We start from the raw sequence: 21,717 nt of genomic DNA, 5'->3' as shown, positions 1-21,717 counted from the left end.
CCAATATAGATCCTGAAATGAGACAAAGCAGAACGATCCTGAATGCACTCCAAGGAAACGGGTTTACGGCCCGAATGACTGGGAAGCAAACAGCAGCTCCCCCGGCTCCTGCTGAGCCCAACAACGCCTTCCCACAATTACGCACAACAAAGACATTAAAGCCTAATTGTCTATATAATTTAAAGAGTCATTTACGGCTCCATTTTTGGCGCCGCATTTAACGTGTGCTTTAATCTCCATTCAAATGAAGTGGTTTAGATAATGCAGCTAATCTGCTGGATTGATCACCTGATTGGTTCTCGTCTCTCCAGACATCGTCGTTCCAATGTTCTCTCGCCAGCCTAATTCATTTGGTGGCTTTAAAACAAAAAGAGCGTTGGAGACCTGAGAGTTGAAGTCAGGTCGAAGGAGTCGGGACGCAGACCTGATGAACCGGTTTACTTTGAATGCTTTATAAATAAAGGTTATTACTGTATTAATAAGGCAGAAGTGACATCCCAATAGCCATGTTCAAATCAGAAAAAACATCTAAAAGGCATTTAAAAAATGACAACAATCATTTCAGCCAATTCGGCACCTTCGAGGACTGCTCTTTGTAAAGACTACTCTGCCCCCATGTTCCCTGGAACACAAAGGCCACTCCAGTTCAATCAAGACCAGGCTCCTCCCCCTTCTGGGAGGCGCTTGACTCTTGTTCTCGTCCACCTGTCCTACGTTAACTTGACAGCGCAGCTGGAGACGATGAAGACGGAGCTTTGGAACTAAACCAACATCAGCACCGGAGCGGGAGATGTACCGGTCCAGACGGGAAGCCAGCAAAGAATCCCCACAGAAATGTTTGACACGCCAGCGCGGGCTGCGAACGGCCAACGCCGTGGACAGAACCCGTCCACACGGCGGTCCACCAGACACGGGGCAGCATCCATCCGGGTCCGACTCGGACGGATGCACCGATTAGACACAGAAGTGTTTCCGCATGAAGACGTTCTCGTTTTACTGTGCGAGAAGTCGACGTGGAAAATTCCCAGACAGAAGCACCGTGCTAAGATAATACCACGGCTAACACGCTAATGCTGAGACAAGTCGTCTCTGTGGCCGCCAACAGCTGAAATGAATTCAGACATTATTGTATCAGGTTTTAAAAGAGCAACACAATAAAATCCTTCTAAATCCACACAGTAAATCCCGACATTTACCATCTGCTGTTCAGGCTGGGCGTCACCACAATCCGCTTACCACTGCAAAAACACAGACTTCTCATCCAAGCAGGAAATTCCATCTCATTTCATGTGCAAATGAAGCAATCTAAAGCGCAGAGCAGAGAAACGAGACGCCCGTCTCTTATTCTCCCAAACTGCCCTCAAACATTGCAGCAGCTTTTTTAAAGCCCCGCCCCTGAACGACTTCCTGACGAGCCACTTTCCCCCCCGGAACAAGAGGGATTGTCGCTCTGCTCTTCACACTCCTTCGTCGATGCCGGATGGTCGTGTTCCGGAGGAAGTCGCACCGTTTGATCGGGAACATTCATCGTGTTCAGACTCATAACGTGGAACCTGAATGCTGAACTGAGTAAATCAATACTCTGATCATCAAAATCTGGTACCTGGAACTCCTGACAGAGGAACTTTGACCCGTAGTCAAGGGTTACCGGACTCTAGTTTGTACATTAATACGCTTAAAGGTCCCACATTATGGAAAAACTCACTTTTCCCATGTTTCTACACTATTATGGTGATTTTGGGTCCTTATCAGCCCAAAAACAGCTAAATAAACCCTCCAGTCAATCCTTGTAGTTTGTGTAGGTCTCCAATCACCTCCTGAAACACGTCTGGAAGAAATCGCGCCACTTCTGACATCGGGAGAGGCATACGTGCACATGCGTGCATGCGTCCCCGTGTCTGCCCGCCCATGCTCTACGGCATTTTCCTTGCATAAAGTAATGTCTTAGTGTGTGGCAAACGCTTTGAACGAGACTGAACGGGAGATAGACAGCGATAGACATCGGAGCTGCGTCCGCGATACTGCCGAAGCAGTGAAATGAAGACTATTAGTTTTAGTGGGAACGACTAGTCATCCATAAGTATTGTTCATTTTGACTGACATTACATTAGCAAATTATAATGCATAAAACAGCAGAGAATTGTATGAAAGCAACGGATGCATGTCTAAAAGCATTTGCAGTTTGCTCAGAGGAAGGAGAAATTGCTGCTACGATGTGCACAATTGACTAAATGTTGTGGAGGTTGAACTAATTCTAACTCTGAACCATTCTGATCTGAGAAAAGCAAAGCGACTGAGACAAACTGCAAACGTTCTTTTCTGTAAAACCAAGGCTTTTGTTGTATTCAGATCTTATTTAGAGATTGTTTCTGCGTGTTTTTATTGCATCTACTCTCCAAGACATCCGTAAACCGCTGAACTCACACGGGAATGCCGGCTGGTAGGAGCAGAGAGAGAACGTGTTTAAAGTTTCAGAGACTGGCTATCGCCGGTTCTGAGCTCGTAGCTCAGTTTTAGACCTCGGTGGTTATTTGGCTCAGTTTCAAACTGTCAAACCCGCCATAGGCACACGATTTAAAAATTGATTCAATAAAAGTGCGATAAAAAAGCCATCACGCGACCAGACGTGCTAAATGGCGTTCATTTTCTGCTGGGAAGGCGGAGCCTCTGGTTGGCTGCACGCCGGCTGCGACTGTATCTGTCTACAGAAATCATCTGCTCCTCCTCAGTCTTCTGCCAATTCAATTTGCTCCTCTTGTATTACAGGAGCTCCAGTGTAATCTTTAAACTGCCATGTCCTTCAGCTTTAAGAGCACAAAGTTATCAGCAGCACAGACACGTCGTGTTCCCCCTCACACACTCGTTTAAAGCGCGGTCCGGCCCGGCCCGGTCCGGCTGCTATCGTCTGCCTTCAGAGTACTTTGTTTTTCTAATTAGTCTCTCAAACGCTGTCGTCTGGAGGGAAGAGGGTGTCGCCGGAAGATGCTCTCTGGGGTGATGGAACCGAGCCCAGCGGCTCGGACTCTGCAGCGTTATGAAGAAGTAAAAAATTAAAATGCAACGCCGAAGAGCGGTCAGAAGAGCAGCGCCTTCCCGAAGGCGACGCGGTGCTGAGATTCAAAGTGTCACACCAAAACAATGAGGTCCATTGCCATGGGGATAGTCGTTATGATGTGACCTGAGTTACAATTACATGATCCACAATAGATGCGCTGGAAGCGCCAGAAGAAGCTAATAAGATGACCTAGAGTTGACCCTGTGTGTGTTGGGACATATGAGCACCCCCAAGTGAACAAAAACATAAATGAAGACCGCTTGAAGTGCGAAGAGCAAGTTGAGTCCATGTTTGTTGGCTACGTAGAGGTAAATGATCTGTTTTCAGCTAATGCTAACAGCTCGGTTTAGCATAGCGCAGCAGCAACAGGCCTCTGCATTATGAAACACGAGGAATTATTTCACTGAATTGAGTTTTTGGGGTTTTGTGTGATCGTATTTTGTCCCCTGTGTCTCAAAGACAAATGGGAGCCTTGTCTTCAGAAACGAGATGTTGTTTTAAGATGACCCTTTGGGACATTGTGGTGTTAAATAGATGGTTAAGATGCTAAAATCATTTCATGCAGGCTCCTCCCTCTCCTCCTATGGTTCACCACCTGTTCCATAACGAGGCTGATTTTGTTTGGATCCACGTTGTGAGAGAATAATTCCTTTATAGAGGTGATTGAATTCCATCCAATACCGAGAGCGGCATGATTATAGATCTTTGGAGCAATCATGTGTGTAAATAGGAAGGCATTGAGTGAGGTAAGCACAATGCTAACGGGATCGATACCCGAACCCGAGGGCGGTCGGATGTCGTTACAGCGTCGTGCAGCTCGCATTGATCTGACCACTGTCCCGCCCTCCCCCAACAGAAAAAGAGACGGTCCTGCAACCGTTCGTGCTGCGGGACCTGCTGCCGGCCTCCTTGGGGAGTTACTACCGCTACACCGGCTCGCTGACGACCCCGCCCTGCAGCAAGGTGGTGGAGTGGGTCATCTTCAGCCGGCCCATCTACGTCTCCTACAAGCAGGTGAGGAACGCTGAAGGGGTTTAGGAGCATCCAAAGGGAGGGTGGGGATCCTCGGGGTTCCAGGAAGATGTGGGCGGGATGGTTTGTTGGTTTACCAATGAGAATCAGAGGTGGGCGGGGCTTTTGTTTGGAGGAGAGAGCATGTGTCTCCTAAGAAACGTCCTCTCTGGCTTCCTGCCGCCATGACGCTGGTTATCGCTTCTCTCTGACGCAACCGGTAAAACCCGACCTGGATTCCATCCCTCCAAGAGGTTTTGTTGGAACCTCATTCGGGGTTCGGGTCAAATTCCATTATCACATTTTTAGATTCATGAACCAGTCAGATCAACATGGGCTCAAATCAACATTCGTGTCTACGTATCTTCCAGGTTTGTTAGATTTACTTTTACGAGCTAATTCCTAATCCTTAGTGTTCTGAGTTCAGGATAAAGGGCTTCCGTGGTTCATTGTCTCAGAGACGTCTCTCCGGCATGAAGCTAATTCATCTGTGTCCCAGAAACATGATTTATTTTCTCTGTTGAGTCATCATGACAAGAACACCAGGTCACATTGCGATCATTAGATAATGAAATTATGATCAGGGAATAATGGCCTCCAATGTGGAAGCAGTCGTTTTGGTGCGTCTGAGGGTTTCGGGTTTGCAGTAGGAAAATAGAATCCAGCCAAGAGGCTTGGTTTGTCCGGCTACAAGGACCTGTTGTGATATCCTGCATCCGTCCAGACGTCGGTGATGGAGGACTCATTCCAGCATCTCGAGCCTGCGATTGTTTCTGTTCCACAGTCCCAGACTGAAACCAGGTTGTGTTCTGAACGGACCGTCTGGAGACGAAGAGCCTATTAAAGGCTCGCCTCCCGTCGGAACGCTGCATCAGTCAGTGCCAGGCTGCTCCTCCTGCTCCTCCTGCTCCTCCGCTGGCTGCTTGGTTTCTACATTAACTCCTCTGACTGGCGTCAGGAAATGATTATTGCAGCTGACTTGAACCAAAATTGGTTCGATAGGTCGTCCTGCAAAGACAAAGCGAAGATCAAACTTAATGAGCCCACTTCAGTCGTTGCTCCGCTGGGTTCTTGTCTCACATCCAATTTTCAAAGCTGCTGTTTTTTTTTCTCAGACTGCTTAAGCGACCATAAAGAGATGATATGGAGGATGTAAAATATTCAAATCGCCGCCAAAATTAATTAAGCTGAGACGGCAGCAGAAAGCCATACTTGTTTCTTCATGATTAGATTGGTGTCGCAGCTGATGCTCAGAATGCCAACAGTGATTTTATTAAGGTCGTCAATAAAAAGAGAATCTGTGTTTACTATAAATCAAATTTCAACTTGTAAACTAAATAAAAGCAACATGTTTGTAACGGAATGTATTTTCTCTGCTCTGAAAAGTAGTTTCATGGGATGCAAATGAAAAGCAGTCCAACAAGGAAAGCATAAATACATTTTAAAAACATTTTCTGAAATAACTTATGAATGTATTTATGCGATAGTGATTCGGTCCATCATGATGACATTGTTCAAGGACGGCATTTCCCCGAGCCCTCTGTTTGTGAATGTTCTTATATACTTCAGTTTTTTGTCATGAAGAGTAATTTTTGCATTTCGGTTGTGTGGATGTTTGGTTTAAAGGAATGGGTAGTGGAGGATTATTCGATGGGAGGGGCCCATATGGTGGGAGGAGCTCGTCGTTGACGGCCCTGGACACAATAATAAAAATAAAATCACACGGATCAATACAAGATCAACAGAAACACCAATGACATGATTCATCCTGTAAAGAATAATCAGATTTATGGATAAAATCTATTTGTTGGACTTTAATAGCAGAAGGACTGGGTTCACATGGAAACGGAGTTCTGGTTCCCTACTACTACTACTACTGCTACTACTACTACTGCTACTACTACTACTACTGCTACAACTACTACTACTACTACTACTGGACTTTCTTCTTGTCCCCTGAGGGGTCGCCACAGCAAATCAACCTTCTCCACTTCACCCTGTCCTTTGCATCGTCCTCCCCAACACCAGCCCCTCTCATGTCCTCCCTCACTACGTCCATGTATCTCCTCCTGGGTCGACCTCTAGCCCTGTTCCCTGGCAGTTCCATCCTCAGCATCCTTCTACCGATATAGTCCCCGTCTCTCCTCTGGATATGTCCAAACCATCAAAGTCTGTCCTCTCTGATCTTGTCTCCAAAACAGGTCTGACGGATGAATAATCCAGTTTAACAGATGGAATTTGGATAATTTATTCACTGTGTTTCCTTTATTTGTCATGAAAGGCAGAATTCAAAGATAAAATGGTGGGGAATGATGCAAAGAGCAGCAGAACAGAGACAGGAACCTTAATCAACCAAGGAGAAGGAAGCGACAAAGGGGGGGATTGTTCGTTCTTCCCGTTGGGTTGATTCCTGACCATTATCTCTCTGAACATATTTAACAGCCTCTTTTGAAGTCCTTTTGTTCCCGTCTTTTTTCTCTCTCCAGAGAAAACATCATGGAAAAAGATAAAAGCAGGAGGTTAGAAAGAGAAGAACACGGATGACGGCTGTAGCTTTGTATTTTATTTCCCGCCCTTCTTGCTGCCGTCCTTTGTTTCGGATGATCGTTGAAGTAGGTCAGCGGCAGTGACGCTTCGAGCCGATCAATGCTCAGTCTCTCGCACAAAAAAAAACTCACCTCAAACGCCTCCGTTTCAGACACGAGGATGAAAGTGAAGCGTCTCAGATGTTTACAAGCCGAAGACGGCTCATGCCACGCTGCTCTCACATCACATCCGGCCCGAATACGAGCTGCTAACCGGGAAGCTCTGGTGAGATCAGCCCCCGACTAGCAAGTCCAAGTGGGACATGTGGGAATTTTCCATAGTTTCCCATCTGGCATGGCGTGAGACTGAGCCAACATTTCCAGAAAGCAGAAAAGATGCAGCCATATGGGTTTGTTTTTCCTCCTTGAGGTCTTTCAGGAGATTTACTGTTGTTAGAATGTAAAATACCTCAGTAAACACTGATCTGCTGATTTGCATGTTTATTATACATTTAGATGGGACACATTTAACTGTTTTATACTTCGCTGAAGGTAAGATGGGTCCGGCATTAGCAATCTGCCGCTACCTGTCCGAGGTCCCGTCCATTTGGGGCGTGTCCATCTGCCTTCAGCGCAACAGGCTTAAGTAAACCAATCACACTTAATGGTCCTTTCCCTTCAATTGACAAAAATGAGCTGAACACACCCCGAGTGAACTTTTGCCAACACACCTGGCAAAAACTAGCATGTGAGCAAATAAATGTGGGGTATAGAGGGTTGGTACCGGAGGAGGAGAGAATCTGTTCACTAGAGTCCTGTTATTTCTTCTGCACACAGACAGGAGCGTTATAAACATGGGCGTCCGGCTTCATTTCTCAACAGGATGAAAGTCAAATCTGAGGATGAATAAGAAACGGCTCTGGAGGCACTCCGGGGTTTACCGAGCTACGGTAAACCCTCGGGGTTCGGGCTGGACAAAGACAGAACCCGGGAAACACTGACGAAGGAACTAACAGAGCCGTGTAGAGCTCTCAAAGTCGTGTTTGGTTTTTGGGAGTCGCTTTGTTGTGAACTGATCTTTTATTTATGGTTTAAACCAGTTTGGCTGCTGCTTCCTGCTTCCAGGTAACATTTAACTTCATACATTCAGGAAGGTTCTGGACGGGTTCCTCTGTCCAACTGGCTCCGCTCGACCTTGAACCCCCTGAAACTTATACTCCTCCTTCTTTTTGATTGTGAGCTTCGTTGATCTGTTTCTGTAAGGATTATTAGCAGTCTAATTGACGATGTTTAATAGACTAAATCTCTGGTTTTGTCTGAGGTTCATTATAATTTGGGGATTTTGTGTTGTTTTTCCACAAGGACGGTTCCAGGACTTTGGCAGAGAGGACATAGAGTCGATTCTTGAGTCCAATTTACTCAAATATGTCAAAGAAATTCATACTGAGACTCCAGAGACGCCGTATTTGCCTTTGGTTTCTTTAGTTCTTACATATTCTTTTATTCCAGAGCAAGTAATTGCTGCACAAAGAGAGTCGCAGGAACAATTTGCTGCTCTCAGGCCTCCGCTCGCTGAGACATTTACCTTCATTAAACTAAAGTTGCCGCTCACCGCCCCCATCTTCCTTTCCAACACTTCCATGCACACAAGCTGTTTGCCTGCTTCCAAACACATTGTACATTTATCCATCTGTCGGCGCAGACAGAGAGATGACACTTCAATCGCACAGAGCAAACCCGTGTCTGCTCTGTCGTCCTGCCGCCGAGACAAACGGCGACATGCGGGAAGAGGCCAACTCCAACATCGACTCGGTAACGAGCAGGATGCTCGCTGGCTCCGAGCACGTCGGCGAAATTCAGCTCAGACTAAAGCTTGACAAAGAGAATCAATCTGAATGAATTTAACCGATCACAGCAAACGTGGAGTTTAAGCCCAAAATAATGAAGAATTTATTATATTTATAATGTTTTACAGGAAACACAGGAGCAGACAATGATGAGCATCTTTAAATTACCATAATTCAAAGTATGATCTTGTGGGATTTTAAAGAAAATATCCGTGTTTTTTTTCCCACACAGAATTAAAACGTCTTTTATGAATGAATTTCACATTTTATATCACATTTAATGTCGTGTGAACAACCACATCCTTGTCATCCATGTTCACAGACGATGAAGATAAACACAACACACGCGTCTTCATATGAAACTTAGCTAAGCTAAGCTATGCTAACCAGCTCCTCTGTAGTCTTTGACCTTAGCTTAGCTAAAACAATACCGGGACCAAACAACCACTTAATTTTCCTTTTTGAATTTCCATTTAACATGAACCCAGGGTTTCTATTTACTGTATTTAAATATCTCTGCTGTGGCGTTCGATGACAACAACAACAACAACACAACAGACAGGTGGTGGCGCTGTTTCTTATTCTTCTCTGGGTTAGGCCATATGACTGCCCTCTGCTGGTTGTTGGTAATGATCCGTTTAGTTGTTTAACTCAGTGATTCCGATCAGTACAATTATTTTCTTTTTATCTTATTGTGTCAATATTATTTAAAAAGAATCTCAGGGTGTTTTACTCACAGCTTTAGTAATGATTTGTTCTTCTTGCTGCGCTTGGACTCATTATTGTGACCGACACCCTCCTTTGAATTCAGAACATTCTATTTTCTATGAAACGTCTTTATTTTGCTGCAGCAGTGACCCACTTTCCTCACGAGGACCATTAAACCTCATTTCAATTAGACGTCTGCAGTAAATTCGCACACTGTGTGTTTTTGGTTTGAGCTAATATTGCTGTTTTTGCATCATAATAAAAGAAAGCTGCTCTCTTCCTCTTCCTCACCAGCTGGAGGCTTTCTACTCCATCTTCACCACGGAGCAGCAGGACCACGTGAAGTCCGTCGAGTACCTGCGGAGCAACTTCAGGCCCATCCAGAGGCTGGACAACCGTCACGTGTTCAAGTCCGCCGTGAGAGACGCGTGGCTGCCTGACCTGACCGACGGCGGCGGTGGCGGTCCCGACGGCACGGAGGCATCCAAAGGTCAGAAGCCCAGAGTTCATCGCTGTTCTTCATCACAACCAGCGCTACCTTCTTCATTAAAGTCTTCACAGCTCTTCAAAAACTGGTCCAATATGCTCACATCATTTCTGGATGACACTTTCTAATGCTAATAATTGAGAGAAATTCAGCGATGCTCTCCGTCCCGTCATCAGCGGCTCGCTAACTCCCCTAGCATAAGGCGGTGGGAGGTCCGCCGGCCGTCCTCCCACTCCTACCTCATTACCGCTCAAACGCCACACACTGTACAACATGTGTGTCTGTGTGTGCGCGTGTGCGTGTGCGTGTGTGTGTGTGTGAACACGGCCTAGCATCTGTGCTGTGTCAACTGTCCTAGCAGGATTCATTCCCCTCCCTTCAAACACACCTCCATATGGTCGGCCAGGAGAGAGGTGCATCCCCTGAATGTACACACTGTGCCGTAGGTGTGTGTGTGTGTAGGTGTGTGTGTGTGTGTGTGTGTGTGTGTGGTCCTGGCGTAGCGTCCTTGAACGCTGCAGGAGAACCCGCCCAGGAGGTGACGAAGAGGAGGATGAGAAAACACCAACCACATTGCGACAACCAAACAGACCTCCGACCAATGATGCTTCTGTGAGCCGGTACGACCCGGTTGATGAGGAGGAACCCTAAACAGACCCTAAGCTAGACCGTAACCCCCTAGTCGTTGATGCTGCTCGACTTCCCAGCGGTGTCGGTGTGTGTTCTACTTAATGTGTGTGTGACTAATGGTTCTGGTGCTGCCGGGCCTCGCGGGGGCGCGACTGCAGATTATGAGCAGAAAAACTCTGGCGCTGCTCTTTATGAGCGAGCTAATCATTTTGGTTCCAGCAGGCACGTGAGCTCGGTTCTCAATCGGCCCGTGTTCACCGTTGGATTACCTGAAAGGCTGACGCCACAGGATGCTCTGCGTGGAGTCGTCTCCATACGTGTGTGTGTGGCTGCGGCGCCGCTTCATCCATGCAGTTACCGTAGAAACCTGCTGAGGACAGCAGCGCTCGCCTGATTGGATGAATCTGTGTCAGGAAGATTCTTGCTCCTCACAACTTAGAGTCTAATCATGATTAGACTGTCACCAAATATTCTAAAATACAAATACTATACAAAACTGTCAAAATCTTAACTTTATTCTGTTCAGTTTTTAGCTCCTCCCAACCAACGATGATGTCACAAACTGTAACAATGATGTCACACACTAATGATGACGCCAATATCAAAACATTTTGATTTGACATTTACTGTTATTTTTTATTCTTCTTCCTGCGAACATATTTATTTCTTTTTCCTCTTTGTTCACGTTTCTGTTCGTCTCTGCTCCTTCCTCACCCCCACTTTTCTTCTTCCTCGCTTTCACATCAATCCTTTGATGTCTTTTCTTCTACTTTCCTCCTCCCTTCCTATGTTCCTTCTGTTCTTCCTAATGTCTTCCTCCTCCGTTCCATCGTTCCAGTGTGCAGCAGCGCTCCCATCAGCATGAAGGTGCAGCACGTTAACGGCAGCGCTCTGGTGCTGCGCTGGGCCCGCCCCGAGGTCACCTACCATCCGCCCATCCTTCACTTCCTGGTGTCCTACAGCTGGACCGCCCACGACGACAGCTACGAGGAAACGCACCTCACCGATGCCAAACACAAACTGGTGTGTGTGTGTGTGTGTGTGTGTGTGTGTGTGTGTACGCTCCGGCCTGCGTCCATCTAAAATACGTCTGCTGGGACTCGAGTTTCCTGTTTAACAAAACAAAAATGACTTAAAAAAAAAAAATCAAACAGGTAAGCGGAGGTTTAATTCAGTAGCTTTTAATTAATCTGGGGACTAAAGCGTTTGATCAAACACCAACCGAGCAACATCCTCCATCATCTCCATCACAAATGGTCTCATCAGGAGCCAGATTGAGCTGCGAGGAGCCACGGCGCTTACACTCCCTCCATCATGTTGTGCCGCTCGGCTAGCAGAATACTAATGCTAAGCTGGAGGCGATGCAGGACTGCCAGCCCGAGCAGAAAGCATGACCTTGGGCCAGTTGCTCTGTGGGAAAACAGGAACCGGAGGAACGGGATCAGACTGCCCCCTGGTGGCGAGGGGTGTCTCATATGCTCATATGCCTAACAATAGGGACTTAGATGTCTGAACCGCACACACACACACACACACACGCGCGCCTTCACAATCAATAGAAAATCCTCTGACGATAAAATCCTCTGGACGGGATTATTTTATGGGCCGAACCAGATTCAACAGAAGGTGAAATTGAAACATCCACCTTGTTGACAGTTGATTGGCTCCACACGACTGAAGCGACTGCACCCTAAACAGAAACGTTTCCAGCGACATGTTTGTGTTGGTAATCAATGCTCTGAAACGCTTCTGTCCTCTGCTGTCCCCTGGCTCCGGAGGATCTCACTGACTTCTTCTGTGTCGTCCAGGAGGCCATCATCTCGCCCGTCTCTGTGGACGTTCTGTATCTGTTCCGGGTCCAGGCGGTCTGCATGAACGACATGCGCAGCGACTTCAGCCAGAGCATGCTCTTCAGAGGTAACGCACCGACAACGGAATGTGGCTAACGTGGTCGTAATCTCTTGTCATGTTGTCTGGAATTGGAATTCAACACAACACGAACGGTTTCAGATGATTTATTGACGACAAGCTGCAGACTAAAGCAGGAACACAGAGGTGCTTTCATTCTTTAGCGGCTGCATCCCATCACCGATTGGCTGAACTCGGGGATGAAACTGTCACCTGTTTCTGTTTCAGCAAACACCACCCGGATCTTTGAGGGGACCAGGATCGTGAAAACCGGAATGGTGAGGAACGTCTGTTCAGTGTTTGTCCAGCAGAGGGCGCTGTCTCTATACAGAACAGCTCAGAGCAGGAAGTAGTTCCAATTTCAAATAATGGGCTTCATTTCAGAGGAAATATACACTGAAATAGAAATATAGAGAGAGTGTAGCCAGCCAACATGGGCTGGTGGTGTGTAAGATGAGTGACGAAGAGGAAGAGGACACCGTGGTGGAGGCTGAAGAATGAAGAGTGTTGTGTGGCTTTCAGGGAAGAGGTGAGACAGGCTCTGGGTGGGCAAGAGAGGCTACCAGAAGACTGTATAACAACAGCTAAGGTGGTCAGGGAGACGGGTAGGAGAGTGCTGGGCGTGTCTTCTGGAAGGAAAGAAGATAAGGAGACCTGGTGGTGGAACCAGGAAGTGCAAAAGTGTCTACAGGAAAAGAGGTTAGCTAAAAAAACGTGGGACATTCAGAGGACAGAAGAGAGTAAACAGGAGTTCAGGGAGACGCAAGGCAAAGGTCAAACAGAGGGCATATGATGACCTGTATGCTGGTTAGATGGTAAAGAGGGAGAGAAGGGTCTGTCCAGGCTGGACAGACAGAGACAGACGGGAAGGATGTTCAGCATCAGAGTGATGAAATGCAATGATAGTTTGTTGACTCGCTGCTTATTATTTTTGTAGTTTTTGTTTGTTTACTGGCTCGCTGGTTTTAGTGGTCATGACGTCCTAAGCTTACGCTGTCTCCTCCAGCCAACAGTGTCTCCAGCCTCCTCCGCTGACATGGCTCCCATCTCCTCCGGGTCATCCACCTGGACCTCTTCTGGCATCCCTTTCTCCTTCGTCTCCATGGCGACAGGCATCGGCCCATCTTCCAGCGGCAGTCAGGCGACGGTGGCGTCTGTGTTGACCAGCACTTTGCTGGCCGGCCTGGGTTTCAGCGGCGGCGTCATCTCCTCCTTCCCCAGCTCCGTTTGGCCGGGCACAACGCCGACCCGCAACCCGCCCACCTCACGGCAAACAACCGAGCCCGCCGTGTCAGTGAACGATGGCCCCGCCCCCGCGGCTAGGACGGATGGCAGTCATGTGGAGTCTGGGGACAAGGATGCAGAGAAGGGCCGAGGAGAGGGCGGAGAGAAGGAAGAGGAGGATAAGGATGAAGAGGAAGAGGGGGAGGACAAAGAGGAAAAGAAGAAGAAGAGGAAGGGATCAGGAGGTGTTAGAGGGCAAGAGAAGAAGAGGATGGCAGTGAGCGATCCGCCCACCGGGACACCGGACGCCACTGCAACGGAAAAGAACCGGACTGGACCAGATCCAACCGATTCTCCATCTGGTAGGAGGGGCCAGCTGGCGACAGCAGCATTACCCCCCACCAGGGGCCCAGAAGGGACCCCCAAACCCAGAACTGGAGGGAACAGGAAGCACTGGCCTTTCTCCGTCCACACCGGTGAGTCAGCTGAAGACGAATTTTCAAAACCACAGATTTCTTGTACAACAGAAACATGATGTGCAGGGTTCTGGTTCGGGTTAGGGCCCCCCCGGCCTAAGGTTGACCCATGGCCCATTAATGGCTGCGCTCAGTCCTGGTTCCTCTGGACCTGTGATCCAAACCAGAAATCTAGATTATGTTCCTGCTTTGTTATTCATTTCTTTATCTGAAATAAGGGGCGGGGGGGTGTTGAAACGTTTATAAAGTGTAATGACACATCCTCTGCAGTAGGTGGCAGTGCTGCTTTCATGTCTACATGTAGTGTTCCATTAGCTCTAATCATGAGAGCCAGCGCTAGCAGCGTTAGCTTCTCTGCTATGAGGGGGTTTTTTACACCGACCAATCAAATCAGGCCAATGTGTTTATTCATGTTTGTTTTCTCTGTTGTGTTCATAAGATGATGGTGCTGATCAATTTCTCATGTTTGATTTGATTGAGGTTTATTTTTCAGGATCAAATTGCTCAATTAGTTATTAGAAAAAAGAAATTATGTTTACATAAGGATTTCATTTTCTTGAATTGAAATCTTTTCTGGTTCAGACTAAAAGAAGGTTAATAAAGTTGTTCTTTGTTGTAAGTGGATCTATATCTTTATTTTTTAGTTTTCTTTCATGTTAATGAGGATATAAAGTTATTAACTCTTTCATAGATGGTTCCAATATTTATAGTGGGGGGGGTTAGCCAATTAAATATCAGATTACGATTATGTTGAGGTTCTCGCAGTCTCCTCTGAGGATTCGACCGGGGAATCTGAACATTAAAGTAATTCAGCCAAAGATTTCATATTGATACCTGAAGGAGCTCTTACAGTCTTTCTCGCATCACTATTTACATTTGCGCAGCAGTTAGTGCAAACTGCAAAACCTAGTGGATAACCTGCAAAAGCACGTGACCTGCTCAAAATGGAGAGTCCATTCCTCAAAAGCAAGTCTTCACGCTGCCACCGTCATCAGATCACTAGTCTTGACACCATCGTTTATGAACAAGAGAGTCGAACTTTATTCTCTCAGTGTTCTCCAATGTAAAAAGAAAAGGTCAGAACACGGGGACATGATCTGAAAATGCTCCAGACAGCACTAGACACTAGTTGTACAGCCATTTGAATACTACAGTAAAGTTACACATTGCTGTAGTTAGGGGAGTAAGTGAGTACAAGACTCTGACTACGTACGTTTCACTTTTCTACTGAATATGTTCGTCGCAATTCTACAGCATTGTGCAAAAGAAAATACACAACAATAAAGTCTAAAACTCGTGTTGAGTTGAAGGTTCCGCTGTGAGTTCAGACAATATTTAGCTGTACTACTGTATTGCAACTTGCAGTTGCTACTACTAAACTGTGTACTTGAATTCTGAATACTTTGTACTGATCTAGTTTGGTAAACACAATGCGCTTGCTGTATTGCACAGTTTGTTACCAATGAATCAATAAATGTGCTTTACAATTTGAGACAAATATATTTAATTATATGGGTTTAAGTTTGTAGCTTTTTATACAAGACTCTGCCCAATTTAATTATTTCGTCATAGGAGGAACGACGAAGCTGCATGAGGGGTGGGGGAAGGGCAGCAGTCTCAGGACAGAATGACAGAACAGAGCCGGAGAGGATAGAGGAGCCATTGGGGGGGGGGGGGGCTTGTCAGTTCTTGTGTGTAGACGTCGATAATACACAACGACCTGGCCTTAGGACCGATGTTATGGTTAAAGAGACAAATAAGCACAGCTGCCTGGTGCCCTCTTTGATGGGGGAAGGAATAATTCACATTTTAGCCGAAAACAAAATTTGTCTTGATTCAATTAGGCTGTTGGTCCTCAGTAAATCCACATCTTGGGAGCCGAGGGGAGACCTCCGTCCCTCTGTCTTTGCCACGTCCGGCGATCTGTCCAAACAGTCCTGCTGGAAGCCTCGCTTGTCCTCCCAGAGCCTGTCTCGCCTCTTCCCTGAAAGCCACACAACACTCTTTGTTCTTTTGAGCAATCATATGTCATGAGTCCTGTCTCGTTTCATCACCTGATGCAGTCCAGCGACCTCCAAGCCCCGCCCCCAGAGGAAGCTGTGGTGAGTGAGGAAGAGGAGTCAGGGTGCAGGGTCAGAGTGCAGCACCCATTACCTTGGACTCGTGGCCGGGCTGAGCATCAGCTCAGAACAATCTCCCCACAGAGAACCGACACAAACAGCTTCACACTGACTCCAGAGTGCCTCTAGAATAATATTTCAGTAATTTGCTCGTGTTCCTCAGTGAAGACATCTGTTAGTGATGATGACGACTATGATGATCGCAGATCGTCACACAGCGAGGCCTCTGATTGGACGGGCCAACCTCCCCCTGCCCGTCTCCCCCATCTCCTGGCTCTGATGTGAGTGCTGTCCTACTTTCAGACTGAGAGACGAGGCCAGACTCAGCTGCAGGGACAGAAAGCCTCGGCTCCACTTATAGTGTGTGTGTGTGTGTGTGTGTGTGTGTGTGTCTGTGCGTGTGTTGGTGAGGGTTTATTTATGTTCGGCAGACATAATCGTCAGGGTAACGGAGACAAATGGAGGCAGCGGCCGCTCTATCTTTCTGTCTCTGATGTGGGACAGAGTTAGCGCCAGCGCTAGCAGCTGTGGTGCAGTGCAGAGGTCCGGCCTGATGTCGCGTTTGGCTCCAGGCGGGTCTGCAGATTGACGGGCATGGGGGCCGGCGTCAGCGACTGTGACGTCACGGCTGAGGCAGCGGAACCGGGTAGGTGGCGGTAGAGACGGCGGTGTCCAGGGAACTCCCGTTATCCAGAGTCGTGTGTTTTACCAACAACAGCCTGTATTTGCTCTATTTAACGCCCATATATGGACATCCTGGTCTGATAGAGTTTGGTGGTGATGCAGATCATTCAAGACCAACGAAGCACCTTTGTTGTTTATCAGGGAGATCAGTGTCCAAGAGTTGCACCTGCAGTTCTCCTACCAGCAGAGGGCACTAAAGGAGAGCTCCATTACAGGCTAGCTTAGAAAAGGTATGCCACAGGGAGAATGAAGTGTGCTTTTATGATGTCGTTTCTATGGTTACGAGCAGAATTTAGACTCGTTCTACAAATGTCTTTTGTCTTCGGTGACTGAGACAATTTTTGAAAAAAAGAAGAGTATTTAGGGGATGTCAAGAAAAATGTTTTTATCAATAACGTAACCTTTAAGTTTATTTTATTTTATTGGTACTCATTGGGAAATTGTTTCTCTGCATTTGACCAATCCCTGAGGAGCAGTGGGCGGGAGCAAATGGGTTGGTCGGTATCTTCCTCAAGTTTTGTTTTCTTCTTTAAATTCCATTTCCTGTTGATTCCTAAATAAAAGCTTCATCTCTTCTTCCCATTCTTTCTCCTTGTGGATTTCATCCTTCTCTAAATTCACTCTCTTCTCCTTTAAGACCATCCGACAGGTATGACCAACCTGACCCGCCAGGTGAGGCCCATGTCCGAGGCGGGACTGGGCCGTGTGGAGTGGCTGGTCCCCCTAGTGGTGGTTTCCAGTCTGACCTTCCTCTGCCTCGTCCTCCTGCTGGCGGTCCTCGTTTACTGGAGGTAGGTCCAGCATCCTCGCCTGAGATTGATGAAGACATTTATACAACAGAATCCTGCTTTCACCAAATATTAGAAATAGATTTGGATGTAATAAGAAGCCTGGTGATGTGGGTGTAAATGAAAAGTTGGACTAACGACATGGAGTAATGGGATGGTGGGCGTGGCTCTGAATGAGGATAAATGATCAATAAATCAACCAATCAGAAAGTTTTCAATGTCTGGATCTATTCCTTAAACTGACATCATCAGGTGAGATCAGATCAATCATTAAGTATTGGTTTGGTTCCACTGATCGACTGAAACATTAAAAGAATATAATTTTTCTTTGATATAATAAGAATAAAGCGGAACTCCCTTTATCTTTTTTTCTTTTTTCTTTTACAAACTCGAGTTTGTTTCAGTTTTCCGGTCAGACGGGATAAATCCCAGCAGCAGGTGCTGCAGGCGTGTTGGGAATTTAATCCTATTGTGGAACAAAGCTCCGGTCACAACCACCCACACACACAGACTCCGCCCCCTACTGCACTCCTATTGGCCCTCCAGCAGCCACTGGCCCCGCCCTCATTAACCAGTTTGGCGCTGTGCTGCATTCAGGTTTTGTAGGAAGATGCCCTTAAAGCAGGTTTTTGTTGGTCTGTGGTTCAGTCACTTCCTGCTGAGGTTGTGAAGTTGGCGAAGGCGACTCTTCTCCTCATCTGCAAACTGACCTCGGTCCTTTCATTACATTAAAAGATCTATTTTTAGAATGGAAAAACTTTTCTTAGTTGCCATGCTTTATAAACATAATTTTTAAACGTCTGAACTCCAGAAATGAAATCACTTCGGGCTTAATCCGGTCCTGGAAAGGGAACATTCATTCTTTGGGAGCAGCAGAAGTTTGTTGTGACGTGGAGTTCTCTTTACATGATTTGCTTTGTGTTAAAAAAAACACTCAAAAGTGCAGCTAATTTAGCAAAATATCGTTTCGGAGTGTAGAACATGTGACACTAGTGTCGAAACTCCAGTCGTCTTGGATTGATCTAGATTCTAGAAGATGAAATTTAAAGTTTTGGTTCCAAACATCCCAGAGGATTCAGAGGCAGGAGCAGAACCAATCCTGTCCGCTGGGACTCGAACGCATCACGACACCATCGGCCTGACACCAGGAAGTGGCCTGGGAATGACCTGTGTGTGTGCGTGCGTGCGTACGTACATGCGTGTGCATGTCATGCCTTGCTCGGAGGGCTGTCTTCCCTCCTCCGTCCCTCCATCTGCTTGTCCTTCCGCTGTCTCCAGAAGGGACGCCGTCAGTTCTCTGCTCTTTATCAGATACAAGTAGGGGGTCACCGGGGGGGGTCACTGGGGGGGGGGGGGGGGGGGGCGATGGAGGGCTGGCGCTGCAGCGACCTCAGGTAGATGTGTGAGTAGATCAGAAACAGCTGAGGCTCCTAATCTGCTGTTACCAACAAACGTAGAGGGTGTTTATTGTTTACCATTTGTTTGTTTCCATAAACACACAGCTTCTAAAAAGTCACAAAACTTTTAGATATTATAAAAAAGTAAAGAAGTAATCGAGTACAGGTCTTCAGGAGTCCGATTGAATGTATTTAAGGGAGTTTATTCAAAGATGAAAACGCTGAGGCTGTTGGAGAGTGAAGGGTTAAGTCCCCCCCACCTAGACAGACAGACAGACAGACACTTTATTTTAACATATGCTTTCTCCTAAACAGCTTTTTAACTGTGTGTGTGTGTGTGTGTGTGCTCTGAGGGGAGGGGACCGACCGTCTGAGCATGCTCAGAAGGCTGCGGCCGCCTCTCCCTATAATAGGATGATCAAGACCGACGCTTCGATAAAGTTCCAACGAGAACGTTCAGCTTCCTGTTCCTCCACGTTTGTGAGGAGGTTGTTGCGGGATCAGATCCGTATTGGTGCCGGAGTTTTCCTGCCATCGAACCGTACACGCCGTTCTTTACTGAGAGGATACTTAATCTTTTACACTTTACGGGGGGTATTTTTAAAAATGGCAGTCTCAGCTGGTCACCAAGCTAATGCTAGCTGCGTGGTATTAGCTAGCGCTTCCTATCATTCCTGTAACATTCAGAGACATTTAAAGGGATGCTTTTAAGTCAGAATGTGCGCTGTAGACTTTGGACCTGGTTGTGTGTCTGTTGGGTGTTGACCCGGGCGGGCCGTGAATGATTTACAGGACTGTAAACCCAGTGGTGCCCCTCTCTGTTTCAGGCGCTGCTTCCAGACGGCTCACTTCTATGTAGAGGACAGCACTTCACCCAGAGTGGTAGCCAATGAGACGATCCCCGTCAACCCCATCCCAGGTAACGGCCAATCACAGCCCTTCTTACATGCCCCCCCCCCCCCCCGGGGTCTGGGGTGCCTCACGTTTCAGACGTTTCCAGCCGTCCCTCTCGGCTCACAGTGGGAGTTAGGTGCCATCCTTCCAGTGGGGCTGGAGGTCAGGGCTATTCTTACTGCAGAGGTCAAAGGTCATCTTCCAGTGACTGAACATTCTGGATGAGCAGCTGTGAACTAAATCATGTGTGCTTGTGCAAGTAAAGACAGATTCATGTATGTACATATTTCTGTGCTGAATCAGAGATTCTGGTTCTGCCCTCCTTGATGGACAACCGCCATCGCCACCGGGGGGAGGGAGGTCCACGGAGAACAAACATAACGGAGCGTTCTGATTGGGTAGGGTTTGGGCAACTACGCCGCCCAACGGTTTTGGCATGCTGATGATTGTGTTGAACAACGCACTTATCGTGTGGACACTACGCTACGTTCTGGCAGAAAGGATGAGGGACGCAGCGACGTAGCACTGCCACCGTCAACCACCGGGGGCAGTGTAGCAAGACATGCACCGCTCCAACTGTCGTCTCCAGGTCCAGAATTTGGACTGAAATCAGTTTAAAGCTTGTGGGACACTACATTGAGCCTTGGTTCGGTCCAAAGGCCTCCATTTACACCAGGACCGGTATGCCCAGAATGACCGGGCCGGACACAGATGCATGGGGGCAGGTCCACCTCAGCCGGGCCCCAGGAGGAGCACTGAGCTCCTGTTGTGCATTCATTGACCTCAGTACTGCTGTGACGCTATTAGCATCCATTGGAGCTCACCTGAGGAAACACCTGGGCTCTGAAAGATGAGGAATGTTTGATAGCCTGAAAAACAGCCCCAGCAATCTGTCCATGTTCAAAGCTGGACTCCAGGTCTTCGGGACCTCTTCACTGGATCGGACCTTTGCCCCGGTCCAGTTCCCGTTGATCTGGTTTAATCTGGTTTTCGTCTGGTCCCTCCTCAGCAGATGAAATGGACGCTGTTCCAGTCAGGCAGTTCCTCAAACACGTCTCTGAGCTGAACTCAAACAACCAGCGTGGCTTCTCCAAGCACTTTGAGGTAAGAGACAGATGAAATTCAACCTGTGACGGTTTCAGCCACCAGGGGGCAGCAGAAAGAACTCCTGGACTAAAGCTTGGTTCCCAATAGCTTCATGTAAATATGAAATGGGAATGTCGTGAACGTCTTCCATTAGTTGAAAATGCATGTGATATGATAAATTAAGAAAATTCCTGTTTAATGATGCTGAAAGGAGGCAGCAGGCCGGATCAGAGCCAAATCCAGCACCCCCTGCTTGGCTCTGCTGAGTTAGCATCCAGCTGCTGTTAGCTTAGCTGCAGTTCAGCGCCGAGCTCTGATGTTTGCTCACAAGCTGTCCAGAACCGATGTCTGTCAACCAGGTGAGTAATCATGACTGGAGGCATCGAGCCCTGAGGGGAAGAAAAATTCATTCATGTGTCACACGAGCTTCTTTAAGAGACGCTTCCTGTCCCCCCCGAGGGAAATGGAATGAGCCCAGACAGGTAGAACGAGTGCCAGGTGAGACGTCCGACAGCACACTGACAGAGGCGCGTGTGTGTGTGTGCGTGTGTGTGTGTGTGTGCGTGTGCGTATGTGCGTGTGTCAGGCGGTTCAGCGGTGCACTGCTGACACGAAGCTCACGTCAGAACACTCCATCCACCCCAACAACAAACACAAGAACAGATACATCAACATCATGGCCTGTGAGTAAACCCCTCAGACACACCCTGTGATGGCTTATAGATCTCACGGGGTCAAAGGTCACAGTGCTCCACCTTGTCCTTCTCAGACGACCACAGCAGGGTGAAGCTGAGGCCTCTGGCTGGGAAGGACTCCAAACACACCGACTACATCAACGCCAACTACGTGGATGTGAGTTTCCCGCCACCCAATCCGT

General features: G+C 47.5%; 1 protein-coding gene across 1 annotated transcript in view; it reads left to right on the top strand.

Moving 5' to 3' along the window:
- LOC137898344 (receptor-type tyrosine-protein phosphatase gamma-like) overlaps positions 1–21,717 on the top strand; it is a 104,235-nt gene that overhangs the window by 77,970 nt on the left and 4,548 nt on the right. Inside the window, exons 7-17 of the mRNA XM_068742370.1 lie at positions 3,912–4,069; positions 9,441–9,636; positions 11,102–11,286; positions 12,072–12,180; positions 12,400–12,449; positions 13,178–13,871; positions 17,313–17,466; positions 19,688–19,779; positions 20,767–20,858; positions 21,427–21,523; positions 21,610–21,692. Coding sequence (XP_068598471.1) covers positions 3,912–4,069; positions 9,441–9,636; positions 11,102–11,286; positions 12,072–12,180; positions 12,400–12,449; positions 13,178–13,871; positions 17,313–17,466; positions 19,688–19,779; positions 20,767–20,858; positions 21,427–21,523; positions 21,610–21,692 — 1,910 coding nt within the window. The remainder of the gene's footprint in view (positions 1–3,911; positions 4,070–9,440; positions 9,637–11,101; positions 11,287–12,071; positions 12,181–12,399; positions 12,450–13,177; positions 13,872–17,312; positions 17,467–19,687; positions 19,780–20,766; positions 20,859–21,426; positions 21,524–21,609; positions 21,693–21,717) is intronic.

This window comes from Brachionichthys hirsutus, chromosome 8 (genome assembly GCF_040956055.1).
Source record: "Brachionichthys hirsutus isolate HB-005 chromosome 8, CSIRO-AGI_Bhir_v1, whole genome shotgun sequence".
Lineage (NCBI taxonomy): Eukaryota > Metazoa > Chordata > Actinopteri > Lophiiformes > Brachionichthyidae > Brachionichthys > Brachionichthys hirsutus.
The sequence above is the reverse complement of the archived record's forward strand: the minus strand, read 5'-3'. Positions and strand labels throughout refer to the sequence as shown.